Genomic DNA, 20,758 nt, shown 5'->3' with positions numbered 1-20,758 from the left:
AGGGCAATGGGACATGAACGTTATTCTACACTAGGTGGAAATCCAGAGCTAGCCTCACCATTTGAAACCAGGTAGTAGAGGACTCCACTTCTGAATGAAGTATGAAAGTATGAAAAATCTGCTGATCACTGTTGCCTGAGACTAGCTTTTGTGATGCTTGGTGTTTAAGATGGGAAGAGGAAGTAGTTTTAGGCATGGCCCTAAACTACTGAACCAAACTCAACCAAATCACTCACTAGTTCAGGGACATGACTGGTGGTAATCCAGATGTCAAAGCAGTGTCATAGATCAGATATACAACTGCTTACAAATGTGTGATCCTGGGCACAAAACCATTTTTAAGAGAAGGATGATGAGAGAGAGAGAGAGGATGGAGCTATATCAAAAAAACTAAATAAAAATAATTTAAAAACCATCCCACTTCAAATGAACTTACAAAACATAATTCCAAAGCACATGAGGAAACCTAGCAGTAAGAAAGACAGCCAACAAAATGGACCGTTAAAATGAATTTTCCCCAGAAGATTTAATAGATTGAAACAGCCTTGCAAAGTCTATTTTGGATGCCCAAAGGAATGCCATTGTATTAGTCTGTTCTCATGTTGCTAATAAAGACATACTTGAGACTGGGTAATTTATAAAGGAAAAAGATTTAATGGACTCATAGTTCCACGTGGCTGGGGAGGCCTCACAATCATGGCTGAAGGCAAATGAAGAGCAAAGTCACATCTTACATGGAGGCAGGCAAGAGAGCTTGTGCAGGGGAACTCTCATATACAAAACCATCAGATCTTGTGAGACTTACTCACTACCAGGAGAACAGTATGGGGGAAACAACCCCCATGATTCAATTGTCTCCATCTGGCCCCACCCTTGACACGTGAGGATTATAACAATTCAGTGAGATTTGGGTGGGGACACAGTCAAACCATACCAGCCATCCATAAAGAAACAAAAATGTCAAATTATTATTTATTTACAAATATTTATTAAGATCATACTATGTTCCACATACTATTACAGGTGCTAGAGATGCAAAAATGAATAAAAATAAATAAAATCCGTAGCTACTAGAGGATTTGCATTCTAATGGGGAGTTTACATTTTAGTGGCAGAAATGAAATAAGAATAGGTGAACAGGAGGCTTCCACTGTATCTGTAATATTTTATTTATTTAAAAGGTGAAGCAAAAGAGCAAAATGCTCAGACTTGTTAAAGCATAGTGCATCAGTGGGTTTTCACGGTTTAATCCTACATAAGTACCTGTACAAGTGAAATGAAAGGACACACAGACCTTTCAGTAGAACATGAATTGTTGGACATAGCAATAATATTTAAAACGTCCAGTCTTCTGGCAATGAGGCAAGTTCCATGGCCATTTACCTCTATGGCTCCCAGCTTGCTTAGGGTAAAACCTTATCAGGGCCTGTAAGGTCCTGGGGTCTACCTTTCTGGCCTAACTTGCTCTTTCACTCTGCCCCAGCTCGCTCTTTCACTCTGCCCCAGCTCCTGCCCCATTGCATGTACCTCACACAATTCAAGTTCATTTCCTTTTATGATGACAGCACTCCTCTCGGATTATATCTCTTTCAGATACTTGGGAAAATCTTGAAAATTTTAAAATGATGTCTCAAATGAGACCTTTGATATTCATCATGGAAATAATCCCTCAGTCTTTTATTTTGCTCTCAATCTAGTGCTTTTAATAGACACTAATTCACTCAGCTAGATAGAAGAGTATTTCATGGCACTTGATGGATGTTCCACTTTGCAGTGGCTCATGTCACCGTGACCCAGTCTGGTGGGTTGCTGTAGCCCCCACACTCCCATCAGTGTTATGTGCTTAGGCTGAGGCAACTGCAGATGGTACCTGGAAATCTCTTAGGAATGCAAAGACAGTTATAAAGAGTAACAGCCAATCTTGGATGCTGAGTTGTTTACAAAACTTTCTGAGGAGGTTCAATATGCATTTTAGACAAGAAGGAACTGCTTCTCAATAAGTATGAGCATAATTGTCATTTTGGAAGTTAGTCTTTAGAGCTAAAGCATTCGTAATTTAAAGTGTAAAGCTTGACTAATCCATGTTACTTTATTTTAAAAAGACAAAACACTATTGCTAGTAATGGGAATATCACTCTGTGTGGGTGTGAACACATATGTTCAGTGGGACTCAAAAAACCCACGCAGGGTATAGCGTTGTCCCTCACTGATTTTGCCCAATTATACTGTGAATTTGATAATAATTTACCAACACTTTGAAGTCCTACAGATGCTCTGAAACAACAGTATAATCAGCTTTTATTTGAATATCTAATATGACAACTCACTCTAATATCATGGGACTTACTTTGTTCCACCAACATTAAAATGTCACATTCTAGAAATGTGAAGTTTGTCACTTCATCAAAAATAGATACTAGATGGTCGATTTGAATGTATTTAATGCCATTGAACTGTATGCTTGAGAATGTTCAAAACAGCATAATATGCAGCTATAAAAAACAATGAGATTAAGTCCCTTGTAGCAACATGGATGGAGCTGGAGGCATTATCCTAAGTGAAATAACTCAGAAATAGAAAATTTAATACCATATGTTCCCACTTACACAGAGATGGAAGCAATAGACGCTGAGGGTTGAAAAGCAATAGACACTTTTCACAGCCCCCTTCCCAACCTCTTCCCACTTGTGGAGAGGTTTGGAAGGGGATGAGGGTTGAAAACTTACCTATTGGGTACAATGGTCACTATTTGAGTGATGGGTACAGTAGAAGCCCAAATCCCACCATTATGTAATATATCCATGTAAAAAACATGTGTGTATACCCTCTGAATCTAAAATAAACTAAATTAAAAGAATGGTTAAAATGCTAAATTTTGTGTTACACTGTATACATTTTACCATCACTAAAAAAAATAGATACTAGGTCAAATAAAATGTAACTATTTTATCTTCATAGATGATTCCCTTAAAATTTCTGTTTAGCATTGAGCCACAAGCAAAGCAAACACAGCGATAATTATTTGGAAATTGCTGTAATTATTGCAGGCCACTAGGATTCCACTTTGCATATTAAAATGGCTATTTTAATACACAAAATGGCATGGAATACTATACAGCCATAAAATAGAATGAGATCATATCCTTTGCAGTGTGTCCTTTGTTTTTTGCACAAAGTGTATTAGGCCACTAGGATTCCACTTTGTGTGTTGAAATAGTCATTACCATATTGTATCCTGGTAATAAAAAAGAGCCATTGAACCCTCAGAGAGAGTTTCACTTCTAATTGGAGCATAACTTGTTGCTGGAAAGAATCGCCTCAGTGTTCTGTTTAAAGTTAGGTTTTTATGAGCATTCGTTTCATAATCTTTCTCACAATAAATGAAAATTGGATAATGTTCTTCAATAGTCACAAAAATGTATTTCTTCAACTTTTTAATAATATTGATCATCATAAATATTAATAAGCACTTATTCTGTGCTATGCACTGTTCTACATATTTTATCTGCATTAACTCATTTAATCTTGGCAGTCTTATGAAGTAGAAGCTAATGCTTTCCTCAAATTACAAATGAGAAAACTCAGCATAGACATTTCTCAGCATAGACAAGTGATCTCTCCAAGACCACACAATTTGTAATAGACCCGGTGGTCATTTTAACCATCTTTTTAAAATGGAAACCTATTGACATTTGTGCAACCCCAACCTTCTCATGTTCAACGCTTTTGTTTATTCACTTGTTTTTAAAAGGAAGTCAGTGATTCTTGAACATCTTCATGCATATTATGTCTTTTCCTAACAACAAATGATAATTTATTTCTTGGATTCTTCCAGGGCATTCTACCTGGACAAGTCAAATTCACCACCAAACTCCACATCCAAAGCTGCCTATGTAGATAAGGTAAAAACAGATGATTGTATTTATTGGTGCTTTTTAATTTAAATATCTCCCTTATTTAATTTTTCTGCTGTTGTTCTGCAGAAAAATTAATCTAAGTAGTTTTAATCTAAGTAGGGAGCTAGTCTGTCATGAGAGAGTCTCTTCTTCTATTTTATTTATTTATTTATTTATTCATTTATTTATTTTTATCATACTTTAAGTTCTGGGGTACATGCGCAGAACATGCAGTTTTGTTCCATAGGTATACATGTGCCATGGTGGTTTGCTGCATCCATCAACCCGTCACCTACATTAGGTCAGTTTGATTTTGAGGATGGTGTTTACTTATTTACTCAAATTTACTTGGCACTGAATCCATTCAAAGGATTGCAGTTAGTGCTATTGGCTGTGAATATCATAAAGTGTTCGTGTCAGAGACATATGAGTAATTATAAATATTTGTAGTCTCTAATTCCGTTACCACCAAAACGAAATAATATTTTAGACTATTCTTTAACAGCTATACCAACTGTGAATTTTAACCCATCTGAAAGGATTTTACTAAACATGTTGAACTTGACGTTCATCACTTTTTTTCTGCAGCTAATGAGGCCACTCAACGCTTTGGATGAACTTTACCGACTGGTAGCCTCGTTTATCAGATCCAAGCGCACAGCTGCCTGTGCAAACACAGCTTGCAGTGCCTCTGGGGTTGGACTGCTGTCAGTTTCCTCGGAGCTGTGCAACAGGCTAGGCGCCTGCCACGTCATCATGTGCAGCAGCGGTGTGCATCGGTATGTGACCCTCCTGCCTTGCTTGCCTCTTCATTAGATCACACTTTATTGGATGGTTTTTGTTTACATTTTGGCTTCACAAAATTAAAACTGGAAACATTCAAAGACTCAGGTGTATTTGGAATAAGATTTTGGACGTTTTCTGGTTTTAATTCTTGTATTTTCAGTGACTATTTAGTCATACACATGAAGGCAATCCCACGTTTATATCATTGTGACCCAAAATCTTATCATAGTTGCATTTATATTAACATACTTGCATTTTAGGTATAAATGTGCATGCATTTTATTCACTAGAGAAATTTGTTTCGTAGCAACTGACTCAACTCGCTCAACAAAACTGGTTTTCTCACTGCCTTTGATAGACATTCCACCATTCAGTGGTTCCAATCCTTACAACCCAAGTGTTGTGAGCTAGATGCTGCTTGGAGTTGCAACTGCTTACTAACTACTGGTAAAATTATGGTCCAGGAGCTCACACAATGTGCTATTCCAGAAAATGTAAGGGGAAATATTTGATGGGTTCTTTTCAGGTGGTTTATCTTAGGCAACTGTGGTCTGTCTTGGGCAGCCAAGATAGGCGTATAAATTCCTATAGATACATCAGACTTAGACTCAAAGTGCGAGTGGGAATCCCTGAGTCAAGTCCCTCTTCATAATCATATGCTGTCGCCTCTCCATTGCCACAAGGAAATAGAATCAAGTAAATGGAAATAATAGGACAGAATTTTAGTCCTTGTTTTAATCTCAGTAGGGAGCTAGTCTGTCGTGAGACAGTCTCTTCTTCTATTTATTTATTTTTATCATACTTTAAGTTCTGGGGTACATGCACAGAACATGCAGTTTTGTTACATAGGTATACATGTGCCATGGTGGTTTGCTGCACCCATCAACCCGTCACCTACATTAGGTGGGTTTGATTTTGAGGCTGATGTTTACTTATTTATTCAAACTTACTTGGCACTGAATCCATGCAAAGGATTGCAGTCAGTGCTATTGGCTGTGTAATATCATAAAGTGTTCATTTCAGAGACATAAAGCATGAAGAGCAAGCAAAAAAAATTTCAAAAATATTAACAAAAATAACATAATGATAAAAGTACACACACATACAACACACACAACTCAAGAACAAGAAAACATAAATGGCCTAGGAAAGTTACAGCTAAAGAGTAGGATTCAGAGGGAGGATAGATTTTGAGATGGTTAGATATGGGAACTCTTCATGGAGAAAGTGATGTTTGAATTGGGTTTTCATGGATCAAGTTCTAGGGGCAGAAAAGAAAGAAAGGTCATTGAAGGCAGCAGCCTCTCCATCTGGGAAACTCCATTTTGACTTGAGATGGCCACATTCTAGTTTTCAGGCCCTATGCAGCATGAATGTGCTTATGAAAAATGGCAAGAGTATTTCTCTTAAAAGAACATTAATTTTTTGTGGTTGGCAAAATATGCAGAATTTTTCACTTTAATTTTCATTGCTGTGTACTTTGCTCTCTATTGCAAGCTTATTAAAAGCTTAATTGAAAATATCTGTATCTGAATGGATCAAAGCTTGGAAAGTTTTTTTGGTAGCAAAGAAATAATATCTTCCTTCTGATAAACTTATGTTCATATGGTCTGTTCCTATTCATTCATTCATTATTCATTCATTCAGTAAATATGCATTGAGCACCAATCATGTGCCAGTACTGTTCTAGTTGCTGGGGATACAGCATTGAGAAAATATATTAAGTCCCTACTTTCATATAGTATGTACTGCATTGGGAGGAAATGGTTGATAAAGTAAACAAATAAATATGTAATGTGGCAGGTGGAATAAATCCAAAAAAGAACAGAATTCAAAGGAATAAAGGAAGATAGGGTAGGGAAAAGATAGGCAGATTGAATTAGCGTTAATATCTAGATATTTTAATGCCAACCTGAATCAGATGGGGAGATTTGTGATGGGGGATTTCATAAGATACTGGTATAAAATGAAGGAGTGGCCGGGTGCGGTGGCTCACGCCTATAATCCTGGCACTTTGGGAGGCTCAGGTGGGTGGATCACTTGAGGTCAGGAGTTCGAGAGCAAACTCATCAACATGGTGAAACCCCATCTCTACTGAAAAAAAATACAAAAATTAGCCGGGCATTGTGGCAAGTGCCTGTAGTCCCAGCTACTCAGGAGGCTGAGGCAGGAGAATCGCTTGAATCCAGGAGGCGGAGACTGCAGTGAGCGGAGATCATGTCACTGCACTCCAGCCTGGGCAACAGAGTGAGACTGTGTCTCAAAAAAAAAAAAAAAAATATGAAGGAGTGGGTCATGCAGATATCTCAGAGAAGGAGCATTGAGACCATAGGGACCAGCAGCTTGAGTGTCCTCAAGTGGGAAAGTGCCCAGTGTGTTCAAGCAACAACAAGGAGTCCATTGTGGCCTCAACAAAGCGTCATTGCCTGGAGTATTTGTGCTCTTCTCTTACCCTGGTACAAGATCATAGTTATCAGAGGTCTGGATACACTGGAACCAAGGGGGTCCTTCAGACTTTTAAACTATAAGCACCTACTCTTAACTCCACATTAATTTACTGAAAGGTGATTCAGTTAAATCTGCCATTTAACCCTAGAGACCATGACTAAGTTGTCCAAATTATTCTCTCAGATGTTTCACGAGCAATTTTAGAATTAGACTGGTATTGTATAAGAGAAATAGATTGATGTTCCACAGCTGTTACTTACTATATGCATTGATTAGTGTGTTAGAATCACAAGGGACATTGACATTTTAAAATACTTTTACTTTCTTGATTTCTACAATTCAAAATAAATATAGCTTTAGTTAATTCATTTCACGAGACATTTACCAAGCTGTAGGCACCAATGCCCCATAACGGGCTGAATTTAAGGTCAAAACTATTTGAAAATTGTATAGTTTTATTTTTCCATTATGCAGAATAAAATGGGGAATGTAAAATAGTCTTTAATTTTTCAGTGAAGGCTATGCTTAGATTTTTCATGATGATAAGATATGTGTTAATTTATATTAGGATCCAAAACCCCACAGAAGGCTGTTCCTAAAATAGTCCCTTAGTAATTCTAATTTAGACAGCTAGAGAGGAACCCAAGCCAGATCCACACCTGCACGCAACATGAAACACGGAGGTTTACCCTCAGGTTCTGACAGAGGGGAGAAATTCACAGCGTGAATCAGAATAAATATTACACAAGCCATTTTTATCATTTACTTTTAAAATTAAGATGAAAAAGTCAAAAATATGGTATCTACATTAGATAGTCAATTTCCTGCCTTTTCTGATTTCACTGGACAGAAAGAGGACCTAAAATGTTTTTTAAAACTATTGAATTATATTGCATGTATTTGATATTAAAGGGAAGAATGTGGTTTTTCAGAATGAAAAGGCAGATTTAATTAGCATTAATGTCTAGATGTTTTAATGCCATCTGAATCAGATGGCAGAGCTACATACAACAGTGAATCTGAGATTAGTAGGAATAGAATTCAGGATGAATTATTAAAATCTTCCCAAAGCATTTAGCCTGGTTTTGTTTTTAGTAAATTATCTTTTCTAGAGTACTCTTGTGTGTGAATGACAAGTCTCCTGATGGACTTTCTTGTCTGTACTCTGTTCAACCATTCGCTTACATTTAATGTCATCATTGCTATTAAATAGTGGCAGAGGAACAGGCTGGACTTTTTTGAGTTGATCAGATTTTTGCCTTTTAATTAATATAAATATGATTAAAAGGTAGTTAAATACATAGAAAAAAATTCTATTCTGACATCCTTTTTCATTTTCATTATCTCTAGTAACTTATATCAAACAACACACATCTGAACATAGCTTTATGTATTATATATGTATTACATATTTTTTATATATTTAATTAAACGAAGACACTTTTTTTATATATATATATATTATAGTGTGTTCGGTTATTTGTGCTGCTTTAAGAAAATACGTGATACTGAGTGATAGGGTTTGGATCTGTGTCCCCACCCAAATCTCATGTTTAAATGTAAACTGCAATGTTGAAGGTGGGGCCTGGTGGGAGGTGATTGGATCGTGGGGGTGGATCCTCCATGAATGATTTAGCACCATCCCCAGTTTTCATGAGATCTGCTTGTTTAAAGATGTATGGCCCCTCCCCCACCATTTCTCTTCCTCCTGCTCCAGCCATGTAAGAGGTGCCTGCTTCCCCTTCACCTTCCACCATGATTGTAAGTTTCCTGAGGCCTCCCCAGAGGCAGAAACCACGTTTCCCATGCAGCCTACAGAACCGTGTGCCAATTAAAGCTCTTTTCTTTATAAATTACCCAGTCTCAGGTATTTCTTTATAGCCATGCAAGAATGGACTAACACACTGAGTAATTTATAAAGAGCAGAAGTGTATTTTCTCATAGTTTTGGAGACAGGGAAGTTCAAGATCAAAGTACTGGCAGATTTGGTGTCTGGTGAGAGTCCTGGTTTCTGCTTCCAAGATAGTACCTTGAACCCTATATTCTCACATTACAGAAGAGCAAAAGGGAAGGAAGAGCTCCCCAAACCTATTTTATAAGGGTATTAATCCATTCACAAGACCCCCACTCTCATGACTGAATCACCTCTGATATGGTTTGGCTCTGTGTCCCCACCCAAATCTCACCTCAAATTATAATCCCCATAAACCCCACGTGTCAAGGGCAGGACCAGGTGGAGGTAATTGGATCATGGGGGCAGTTTCCCCCATGCCATTCTCATGATAGTGAGTGAGTTCTCATGAGATCTGATGGTTTTATAAGTATCTGGCATTTCCCCTGCTTGCATGGACTTTGTTCTGCTTCCCTATGCAAAAGGTGCCTGCATCTCTTTTGCCTCCTGCCATGATTGTAAGTTTTCTAAGCCCTCCCCAGCAGTGTGGAACTTTGAGTCAATTAAACCTCTTTCTTTTAGAAATCACCCAGTCTCAGATATTTCCTCGTAGCAGTATGAGAAGGGACTAATACAACCTCCTAAAGGCCCCACCTCTTAATATTACCACATTGATGGTCAAGTTTCAACATATGTATTTGGAAGGACACATTTGGACCAGAGCATATAGTTTAATAATCTGCCTTATACTTGTGGCAGATTATATATATAAAATATATATATAATCTATGCTATATATATGCTATATTATATATATTCTATATATATATGCTACATGTGTACATATAAAATGAGCACATAGTCTTTCTTATTCTCATTTTTATTTGCTGCATAATATGTCAACCAGTTTTATACCACAGTTAACTAAACTATTAGTTTAGTGATTTATCTTCTTTCTCAATTGTATATAATAAACTACAGAGCGGCATCTTTCTATATGTTACTGTTCAAATTTCAATTTTATTTTCCATTAATCTAAAAGAAAAAAGCCAAACGCTCAGATAAAATCACTGTGTCAAAGAGTTTAAACCTTCTTGGTTAATGTATTGTTCAAGTTCCCAAAAGAGTTGTCCTCATGTACAATACAGCAGTGGAATAGATAGTTGTGAGGCCCTTTCACCCTTGCCGTGTCTGCAGAAGGTATTAGCATCCATTTATATATTGTACTTCTTTACTAGGTGTACAATTATATTTCCTTTGTTCTTTAATTTGTCCTTTTTTGATGAACAAATTAAAGTATTTGATATCTTTTGAATTTGTTTCTCTACTAAGACTTGTGCTATTTATATTTATATACCTGCTTTGTAGGCAGAGTTACTTTTTACTAAATTGAATCTTTTTAAGATATTGAGTCAGCACTGTGGCTTTTCAAATTTGCTTTTGTACCCATGCCAGTTATTGTGGCAGGCAATCAAAAAGTGGCAGGCAATCAAAAAGCTTGCTACTGGGATTTCTAAATTTCTTTTATTTCTTATTGCAGCATCCTTCCATTCAATGTGCTGTTTTAATTTGTTTTGGTTCTTTATTCTCACCTTGCTTAATAGCCAGCTGTTTAACCAATATAAATCAGTATACAGCAAACGTTATAAAGCCCAAAGCATGAATCTTACTGAGTCCAAAAACAAAAATGACATCTTCCTCCCTCCACATTAATTTCTGCCTCCTTAGCCAGTAGGAACAAGTGAGTAGAAATTTGCAGAGCCTACCTGAAAGAATAAAGGATATGTGTAAGAAATTTCTAGTGAAGGTGAGAAATCTGGAATCACAGTTTTCTCCTGTAATGACTTGTTCCAGAGAGTTTTTGTCTTCATATTCTCTTCACTCTATATTTTTAAATAACAGGTTATCGGTGGTATCAGAGTCTTGGTCTGGCCATGTGGGAAGGTGGGTGACTTGAGTGCAGGCCTCATGCTCTGAATAGTGTGTGATGTCTTCAAATCAAAACACTGGAGATCTGTATATATGAGTTCCCTTTTGTCTTCGTGCTTTGTTATGAGGGTGAATCTCTTCCAGGAAACAAGGTCCTGGATTTTTAACTAGCATACCCTGTGGTCCATCATCTGGTGGGGGTTGTTAGGAGGCCTTGCTGCATTGGCATGGGGGGGTGTCACCAGCACCCAGTTCCAGGTGGCATCATAAATATCCTGTGTGCAGAGCCCCACACAGGTGTGAGAGAAAGTCTGGCAAGACCAGCCCGTTACCATTGGTAAAATACATAATAGTGATGGCCATCAAGCTAGCTACTATCCATGTAATCCAGTGTTAGGCTACTTGAATATGTAGTAGAAGTTAGCTTTAACGTATGTAAAGTTTTTTCCCCAAAATGCACTTATTAGTTGACGATTTGGAAATTGAGGTATATTTTCACATTTAACAATGCTGCAGACTGGGGTTGAATTACTAAGGCTCTACCGAGCCTTCTCCCACCAACAGAAACTAATGTAAACCATCTTCTAACTAGAACACAGGACCTAAAAGATGATTATAAGCCCTTGTTTAAAAAGTGAAATTTATAAGGGAAAATATAAAAACAACAAGAAATTTGCATTACCAATATGGTTAATGGAACAGTTTTTACTTCAAATGAAGATGAACAGTATAATGACTCTCACTTCATATAAGCAATGTAAAAAATCTTATTCAGGTAACTATCAATTAACAATTTAAAAACCCACTTTTGTTGGAACTTTTAGAGGACTCTTTCTTTGTAATACTTTATTCTGTCATTACCTTGACATCAAAGGACGAATTGACAAATAGGCCCAGATTAGGTAATGCAGAATCTTTTTAAAGTAGAGCATTCAAGGTAACCTGTCTTAGGTAATCAAAGAGTTCCCATAGGGCAGACGATGAAGCTGCATCTTTTCTCTACCGCGCAATGAAGACATATTAAGTAAAAGGAATAGGTTTACTCTGGGGATTTCTATATGTAGGTTAGATTCTATGTGTGGGACAGAAAAAATAACTTCAATAAGCAAATAAAGCTTTCAAATGTATTTATTTACTTTACGTGCAAAAAAAGTTTTGAAAGACCCAGTAACAAGATGAGAGGAGACACTTGAATTTTATATCACTAGAAAGATGGCTAAATAGATCAGAAGAAATATTTTTTCTAGCTTATGACCCAAGGATATTATATAGTCCCCAAAAGAAGTTATAAAATATATGCTTTAATTTCCCTTTGGAATGGAAAAAAGAAAATACTACAATAACAGGGGCCAGGCAGAAAGACAAAATATATCCTACTCATGATAAATTGGTACCACTATCTTTTCATAAAGATAAATCTTAATTACTCTTGGATGTTCCCTTCATCATAAATAAGTACAGAATTTGAAATTTTACTGAATTGTAAAATAGGCAAATAAACATTAAAATTTATTCTAATTTAGTCAACCAGATAAATAATACAGGTAAGTTGTTAAAATTATAGGAAGAAATTAAATATTGTACATATGGAAAGGTTTCATTGTATTACTTTTTTCCATTATCTGTAATAAAAGTTCTTTATCCTTAAAAAGATGGTCATATTTTCATGTGATATCATTGTCTCTTTTTTTTTTGCTTGATTAATGTGTATCCTAATAAATTAGCATATTGAATCATTTTATTTTAAAATGTACATTATTTTCTTAAAATTAGATGTACGGTGAGCAAGGATTAATAAAACAGTATATGAAAGGGTGACATCTTACTGCAGTGTTTTCTAGTTCTGACATCTAGGAATCATGTGATATTGGCCAACAGGCCTTGCTTTTGGTGCATATAAAAGGAGAGGATGTGACTGCCTTTCATTATTAGAATAGGAAAAGCCTAGGTCCTAATATGTCAAACATATGAATACATAAGTATTAGTTATATTTCATCTGTATCTGCCAAACCTAATTTTACTATTTGAGCATATTAATAAAATGTATTTACATTACTACATTTTATTTGCATAGATATAGGGATAAATACAGAATCTACTTTAAAACCGATTAAACAGAGCATGGTTCTTTGTATTTGTTTCAAATAAACTGAAGTTATTGTCTTTCCTAAATCTACCAAACTATATTATAAATAAAAATTCCAGTCATTTTCTGGAATATATTACTGAGATCTCCAAGGTTAGGGTTTTTTTAACTACTCTAATAAGTAACGTAAGATAAATTTTCCATCTTCCAGAGGAGGGAAGAAATATGAGTATCTCACCGATGTAAATGATTCTCTTTTTTCTGCATGTTAAGAGAACAGGAGAGCAGGTAGCATGGAGGGTGTTTGTATTAGGGTTCTCTAGAGGGACAGAACTAATAGGGTAGATGTATATATAAAGGGGAGTTTATTAAGGAGTATTGACTCACACGAGTAGGTGAGGTCCCACAATAGGCCGTCTGCAAGCTGAGGAGCAAGGAAGCCAGTTCAAATCCCAAAGCTGAAGAACTTGGAGTCCAGTGTTTGAAGGTAGCAAGCATCCAGTATGAGAGAAAGATGTAGGCTGGGAGGCTAAGCCAGTCTAATCTCTCCACGTTCTTCTGCCTGCTTTTATTCTGGCTGTGCTGGCAGCTGATTGGATGGCGCCCACCCATATTGAAGGTGGATCTGCCTTTCCCAGTCCACTGACTCAAATGTTAATCTCTTTTGGCAACACCCTCACAAACACACCCAGGAATAATACTTTGCATCCTTCAGTCCAATCAAGTTGACATTCAGTATTAACCATCATAGGGCTGAAGGAAGGAAGTAGCATTCCTGCCTTTGTGATGTTAATCGTAAACTGGCACCAGGTCTTCTAACATATTCAGGAATAGTATAGAGGGGTGAGATTTAAATACCCAGGAAGGGAGTAAGGTAACACCTTTTTTTTTTTTTTTTTTTTTTTTTTTTTGAGATGGAGTCTTGCTCTGTCACCCAGGCTGAAGTGCAGTGGCACGATCTCAGCTCACTGCAACCTCTGCCTCCTGGGTTCAAGCAATTCTCTGCCTCAGCCTCCCGAGTAGCTGGGATTACAGGCACCCATCACCATGCCTATTTTTTGTATTTTTCTTAGAGACAGGGTTTCACCAGCTTGGCCAGGCTGGTCTTGAACTCCTGACCTCGTGATCCACCCACCTCGGCCCCCCAAAGTGCTGGGATTACAGGGGTGAGCCACTGTGCCCAGCCAGGTAGCATATATTTTTAAAGCATAACCAGCACTCACCAGGCAATGAAAGTGGAGAAGTAACTACATGGCTGGAGGACACAGGAAATCCTGTGCTCTTGCTGGGTGGTCAAGTGAGAGCAAAGCAGCGCTGAGAGGAAAGGGTAGCGACTGGACAGGATTGGAGAGTGGAAGGCTCTGGCTGCTGGGTGAAGGATTTGTGACTCTCCTAGAGGACTTAGGAAGCCAATGAAGGGTTTTCAGCTAAAGAATAACATGATTAGATATTTTATCAACAAAATATCAACAAAAATAAAGATTACTATCATGGTCTGTAATGGGACAAGGATGGAGGCAGGGAGACAGGATTTTACAGTATTACAGCAAGAGAAGATGAGACCTAGCACCGAAGCACTGGCACAGAGGTTAGAAGGGAAAAGCTAGATGTGAAAGGTATTAAATGGCAGTCAACAGGACTTGGTGATTGGTGAGAAATAGGGGAGAGGGAGAATGTTCAGTCACAGTTCTGCCAAGGGACAGAAGTGATAGGACGGAGAGAGATGAGAAGGGACTTACTAGGGGATTTGGTTCACTGCACTGTGGAGGCTGAGAAGTCCCAGGTAGGCTGTCTGCAAGCTGGAGAACCAGGGAAGCCAGTAGTGTGGCTCTGTGCAAGTCAGAAGGTCTGAGAACCAAGGAGGCCAGTGCTGTGAAACTCCTGGTCCAACTACCGGTCACACTCCTGGGGCCCCACTGGTGTGAGTCCTGGAGAACCAGGAATTCTGATGTCTAAAGGCAGGAGAAGAGGGGCATCCCTGCTCTGGGAGATAAAGCCTAAAATTTACCCTTCCTCTTCCTTTTTGTTCCATGTGGGTCCCCAGCCAACAGCACAGTGCCCACTCACATTGAGGGTGAATCTTCCCCATTCAGTCCGTGGACCCATATGCCAGTCTCCTTCAGAAACACCCTCACAGACACCCCTGGGACAGCTCAATCATCCTAATCAAATGCCACACTACGTGGTTTTCCCTCTCAGCAGAACGGGCTCAATGCCTACTGAAGCATTGAAAAGAATTAGTTCTTTACCAGCTGTCTGGGTATCTCTAATCCAGCCAAGTTGACACCCTGAGTCAACCATCACAGAGGAGTATTGATGATTGCGACTCACCAGCTTGGAAATGAATCAGGATGGAGGGCTGCCACAGGAAGAAAATATGCATTCATCTTTGAGGGGATTGTGGAGAGGGTGTTGCATTAATCTGTTACACTGTTTCATGTTGAATTTTAGATGTCTTTTGATGGGTTCACAGTTGACGAGGACAGCCATCAGGAGGCTATGGAAAAACAAATGTGGAGGTGATTAGTACAGAGAGAGAAAGGGGGATCATGGCAGAGAAGGCTTTACAGAGATGTATTTGAGCTGGGTTTAAAACATTACTAAGAATTTTTAGGGAACATACTTTGGGTTTTAGGAGCAGGTATTCCAGGAGCAGGCATGGAAATGTGAGAAAAGAGTAATCAGCTGCCAACTATAGAAGTTGAGAAAAGAAGAAAGATCCCCAGGCAGCACATATAGAGTATTAATATTCCCTGGTGCCTCACATCCCCGTCCTCTGTGCACCCTGATGAGGAGGAGCCTCAGGGTAAAACAGAAGGATCCACTCAAAGGTGTCAAATGCACAAAGTTCTCTGTTCAGTGTCTCAGATAAACAGGTCAAAGAGAAAACAATTATGGTCCAGTGTCAAACAACTGGAGATATGGATGAAAACCACATACTAGACACCTCTTTAAAGTATTTATATCATCAGAGAACCTATGAGGAGTAAGGACAAAAGTCAAATTTGAGATCTGGAGAGTGAATGAGAATGTTGAGGAACTTCTGGTAGCTGGGATAGATACCCACCCTATTCAGTTAAATTCCCCCCGCCCCACCCACCAAAATAGAAATGAAATAAATTGGTGAGTTAAATCCAGGCTGAAGAATCTAAAATGTGGAGAAGCAGATTCAAACCTGGTGGCTGCAGTATTTAAGGTCCTAACACACTGCTGTTTCATAGTCATACACATTCCTGGCATAGCAAATACTTATCCAAGTCCCTAAATGCTCGTTACCCAACCCCAGAAGGTCCCCAGTCACCTCTATGCTAACCTCCACAATGAAACTATGTCAAAGAAAAACACACCTTAATGGGCTTGCCTAGAAAGTAATGAGGGATGTGGAATGTTTTTGCTTGGCAGTTGATTTTTAAGCTTAGTTTAAAGATAAATGCTGAGAACTTTCAGAGAATGCATTGAAAGTGGTAATAGAAAGTCCCATTATCTTTAATGAGAATTTCATGGCTAATTCCCTGTGCAGCACTGAAAATGCATCCCTTCAATTCGATTGCTTTTTTGCCTTAAGATAGATGGAGTGAGTGGAGTATTCAATCAAGTTCTGCGTCTGCGGTCAGGATCAGATCTTACCCCAGCTGTTGCCCATTTCTGCTGCATTCTGTTCAGTTGTTTTCCACAGGGCTACTTTCTGCCTGCTTTTCCTCTGCTTGCTTGCTTTCTTCTTTTTTTTTTTTGAGACGGAGTCTCCCTCTGTCACCCAGGCTGGAGTGCAGTGGTGTGATCTCGGCTCACTGCAAGCTCCGCCTCCCGGGTTCACACCCTTCTCCTGCCTCAGCCTCCCGAGTAGCTGGGACTATAGGTGCCCGCCACCATGCCCGGCTAATTTTTTATATTTTTAGTAGAGGCGGGGTTTCACCGTGTTAGCCAGAATGGTCTCGATTTCCTGACCTTGTGATCCATCCGCCTTGGCCTCCCAAAGTGCTGGGATTACAGGCGTGAGCCATGGTGCCCGGCCCCCTCTGCCTTGTTTTAAGCTACTCAGAAACCCTTGTCTTCCAGCTCTCGGGCTATGAATCCTAGAAACCCAGTATGGTCATAGGAAGATTTCACCAGGGCTGTCCTTTTGACAAGAGTCAAATGATCAATAATATTGAAAGTATCAATAAATATTGGGAGTTTATTTCTATAAATTATACTGAAAACTTGCCTGAGTAACTACTGGCTTTTGAATTGCAGTTGTTATCCTGTCATTCAAAGTTTCCTAAAAAGAGAGTATCAATATTTAATAATTTATTTTATATATATGTGTGTGTATATATATATATGGTGTGTGTGTGTGTGTGTGTGTGTGTGTGTATAGGATAAGAGAACTTGTTGCTGAAACAAATACTCTGTTTGTCCTTTTTTTCTCCACATAAAAGTATTTATGTGTTTCATTTAAAAGCTGCTTCTGTCCTACAGGAAAATAATAACTTAAGTGTTTGGGTTTTTCACATTCCCACTGACTTGTAGCAAATTTCTCAAGACTTTTGCTTGTCACCAAAGCCTTGCTCAGGGTGAATAAGGTGGGAAGGTCAGTAGGTCAGCTGCAGGCCTTTCCGTATTTATTTTGCAGACTCCACCTATGTAGAACCGTACCAGCAACGTGGGGATTGATCAGTATTTAACAGACTGCATTAGTCCTCAGGTGTACAATTCTTCCTCCATGGAAGGTAATGAAAGGGATCAGGGAAAATATAACTGCACAACCTTAGAGAATTAGTTTCTTCAATCTAGTTGTCAATAGACTTTTCACAGTGATGCTCTGTAAAAGTAATTAGAAGCCAGAATAAATGTGATCATTACAGGAATGAACACACTTTATACAGAACGGTGCATTTTATACAGAAAAACGCAAATCTTTAGTCAAGAAGGAACACATTCTCCCTTCAATTTATTTTTACTACTTGATCGCTTTACAATCGACATACTTACTTAGCATGCTTCAAATCTAGTTTCTTTTTAATCATGAACTCATTTTAGTATGATGAAGTCTGCATTCACAGTGAAGTAATTTGGACCGCCTGAATTGATCTCTACCTAAACAATGCATTTAAAATATAAATGCTGAGACCAAGCTTGTGATTGTTGAATTATGGATGTTGGGAGCCGGAATTCTCTAAATATATTAATCTACGTGATTCAAATTTCGTAGAGTAGAAAGAGTCCTAGATTTTGAATCCAAAAATGGGTTTTGAATCCTGTTGTTCACTTACTGTGCAAGGCAGTGAGTGATTATATCATCTTGTCTCTCAGGGACTTATTGGTGAAATAGTAATAATGATTTCTTTCTCACAAAGATGGCTTGAGGATTAAAAGAGCAGTGTATGTGAAAACAGCTAGTACAGTTCTAGCATTCCTGACTACTCAGAATGTTCAGTCCAAATCTGTGTTTTTGATAGCAAATCCATCTTCTCATTGCAGAGCTAGAAATATGAAGCACATCTGTTTTAAATGAGATTGTACCTACTAAAAATAGGATAACCCCTGTAAGAGCTATTAAAAATCACAGTAATGGGTCACCAGAGGATGATAGGGAGGACTACGAAAAATACAAAAGTTACCTCCTCTGATCTGTAAGAAATAGAATACACAAAGTGCTGGGTCCTATTAGAGCTTTGAAAAAGGCATTCGAGAGCATCAGAAGAGCTACCCTTGAATTCAAGGATAGGGTTTTATTTCCTAGTATCAAAACCCAAGAGCGTATGGCAAAAGACAAATGTTTAGGATTTAAAAAGAATTCGACATTTATTCATCTATTTGTTCATCCATTTATTTGTCGAGCAAGAAAAAACTATGGAGCACTGCTATGTGTCAAGCACTTTGCTACACCAGCCTGGGAGACCCCAGGATGCCTGCCCTCATTGCTCTTAGAGTCTGTCTTGACAGTGGAGCCACATTGGGAAGCCAGACAGCCGTAATATGTAGCGTCAGTTCTTTTTAATAATGAAAATGAAAACAGGAAAATATAGTCCAAGGATTGGGTTTTAAATGGCCCAAAGGAGAGGATACATACTTTTCAAACTACAATGGAGAGGAAGAATGTATACTTGTCATTTTGACAATTCTCTTGAGGTTTCAAAAGTGTTCTTCTGACTTAGTAAAATATTGATAAATAAATGGACAATTTTGATGATATAACAATTGATAATATAATTACTATAAGGCTAATCGGTATGCTATAATATATATATATATTTCAAGTATTACCATAATTCAAACAGAGTTGTTAACCAGCAGATGTGGTAGGAGCAATTGTTAAAACCCAGAGAAAGGGAAATGCAAGGCACTGGTTATGAAAGAAGAATCATATCCCATTTAGAAGCCATAAGAGAATCTGTGATTTCTTTTGCTAATATTTGTTATCTCCATAATGCATTTATCACTTCCCAAAATACGTTTAATTAGTGAACACTTCTTGAGCAAATACATGGAAAGCACAGAGTATAAATAAATAAATCTAGTCTTTTAGGGGCATGGATATAATATCACTGGCACACATTAGGAATACATGTAATTTTAAAAATAAGTGTGTATTGAATGCTTACTGAGTCCTAGGAAGTATGCTAGGGTCTAGAAAAGCTGCAGTCAATGTAGATACCAGTACGGCCTAGTGGTGGTGGTGGTGGGAATCGTAATGCAAATTTTGAACATTGTTTGAGAATAAATGACACGCTATACTTCATACTAAGTATTAGGCATGATTATTTCATATAATCCTGAAAACAACACTGTGTGTTGTATATTATTATTAAGTTCAATTTACAGAGGAGGAAACAGAGTTTGAGGAGCTTCAGTAACTTGCCCAAGGTCACACAGTTATTAGCAAAGCCAGGGTCCAACTCAGGAAATTATCTCTCTTGCCCATGTTCTTAATCCCTACACTTTCCAGATGAGTATGAAACAGTGGGGTAAGAGATACTGTGTATGACTTCAACCAGGGCATATGAGATCGTACAAACATGGGAACTATAACAGTTGATGATTGCAGAAAACTACAAAATCATTTAAGTATGGAGTAGAAGTGAGGAAAAGCAGGGACCATATTGTGAAGATCTTGTATTTCATGTGAAGAAATGGGACGCCATTCCTGTGTTTGTATTTACATCTGCATTTTAAAAAGGTCACCTTCTCTATGGAGGAAGACCAATGGGAAGAGGTGAGACAGGAAAGGTTAGAGCAAGGTTGCCCAATCTAGGCAGGAGATGATATTAGTGCAGCTAGAGAGGAGATATTTGAGAGATAGTATAAAATATGAAATTGATGGGTATGAAATGTGCTGTAGTGGATACATTAACACACTGAACTGCACACATGCATTAATCTCTTGTAATGGATGAGTTTAATTTGATAACTTGGAGGTTTGTAACATTTCTTACTCTAGACGTGAAATAAGTCATAAATCACGAAACAAAGATTTTTGGAAAGCAGTAATTTTAATCCTGACCACACCCACTCTGGCAAGGTTTTAAAAAATGGGAAGGTTGAGGCCACTGGGAAAAAAAAATCATGGTACAGAAATTTGTAAGAAATTAAATAACTTCTATGTCTGATTTCTTTTAACTTCTCTCTTATCAGGGTCAGTGAATTTCTAACACATCTGTTTCATGCAGATGCTTGTTTTTTAATAGCTGAATAAAATGGGACGACGAGAAAAGCAGAGGAAGAGGTAAAAAGCATTTGGA

At 38.0% G+C, this 20,758-nt stretch overlaps 1 protein-coding gene across 1 annotated transcript in view; it reads left to right on the top strand.

Moving 5' to 3' along the window:
- PREX2 (phosphatidylinositol-3,4,5-trisphosphate dependent Rac exchange factor 2) overlaps positions 1–20,758 on the top strand; it is a 280,879-nt gene that overhangs the window by 236,681 nt on the left and 23,440 nt on the right. The window contains exons 36-37 of the mRNA XM_003274806.4: positions 3,836–3,902; positions 4,485–4,675. Of these exons, the coding sequence (XP_003274854.2) occupies positions 3,836–3,902; positions 4,485–4,675 (258 nt within the window). The remainder of the gene's footprint in view (positions 1–3,835; positions 3,903–4,484; positions 4,676–20,758) is intronic.

The sequence above is a fragment of the Nomascus leucogenys genome, chromosome 16, assembly GCF_006542625.1.
Source record: "Nomascus leucogenys isolate Asia chromosome 16, Asia_NLE_v1, whole genome shotgun sequence".
Taxonomy (NCBI): domain Eukaryota; kingdom Metazoa; phylum Chordata; class Mammalia; order Primates; family Hylobatidae; genus Nomascus; species Nomascus leucogenys.
The sequence above is the reverse complement of the archived record's forward strand: the minus strand, read 5'-3'. Positions and strand labels throughout refer to the sequence as shown.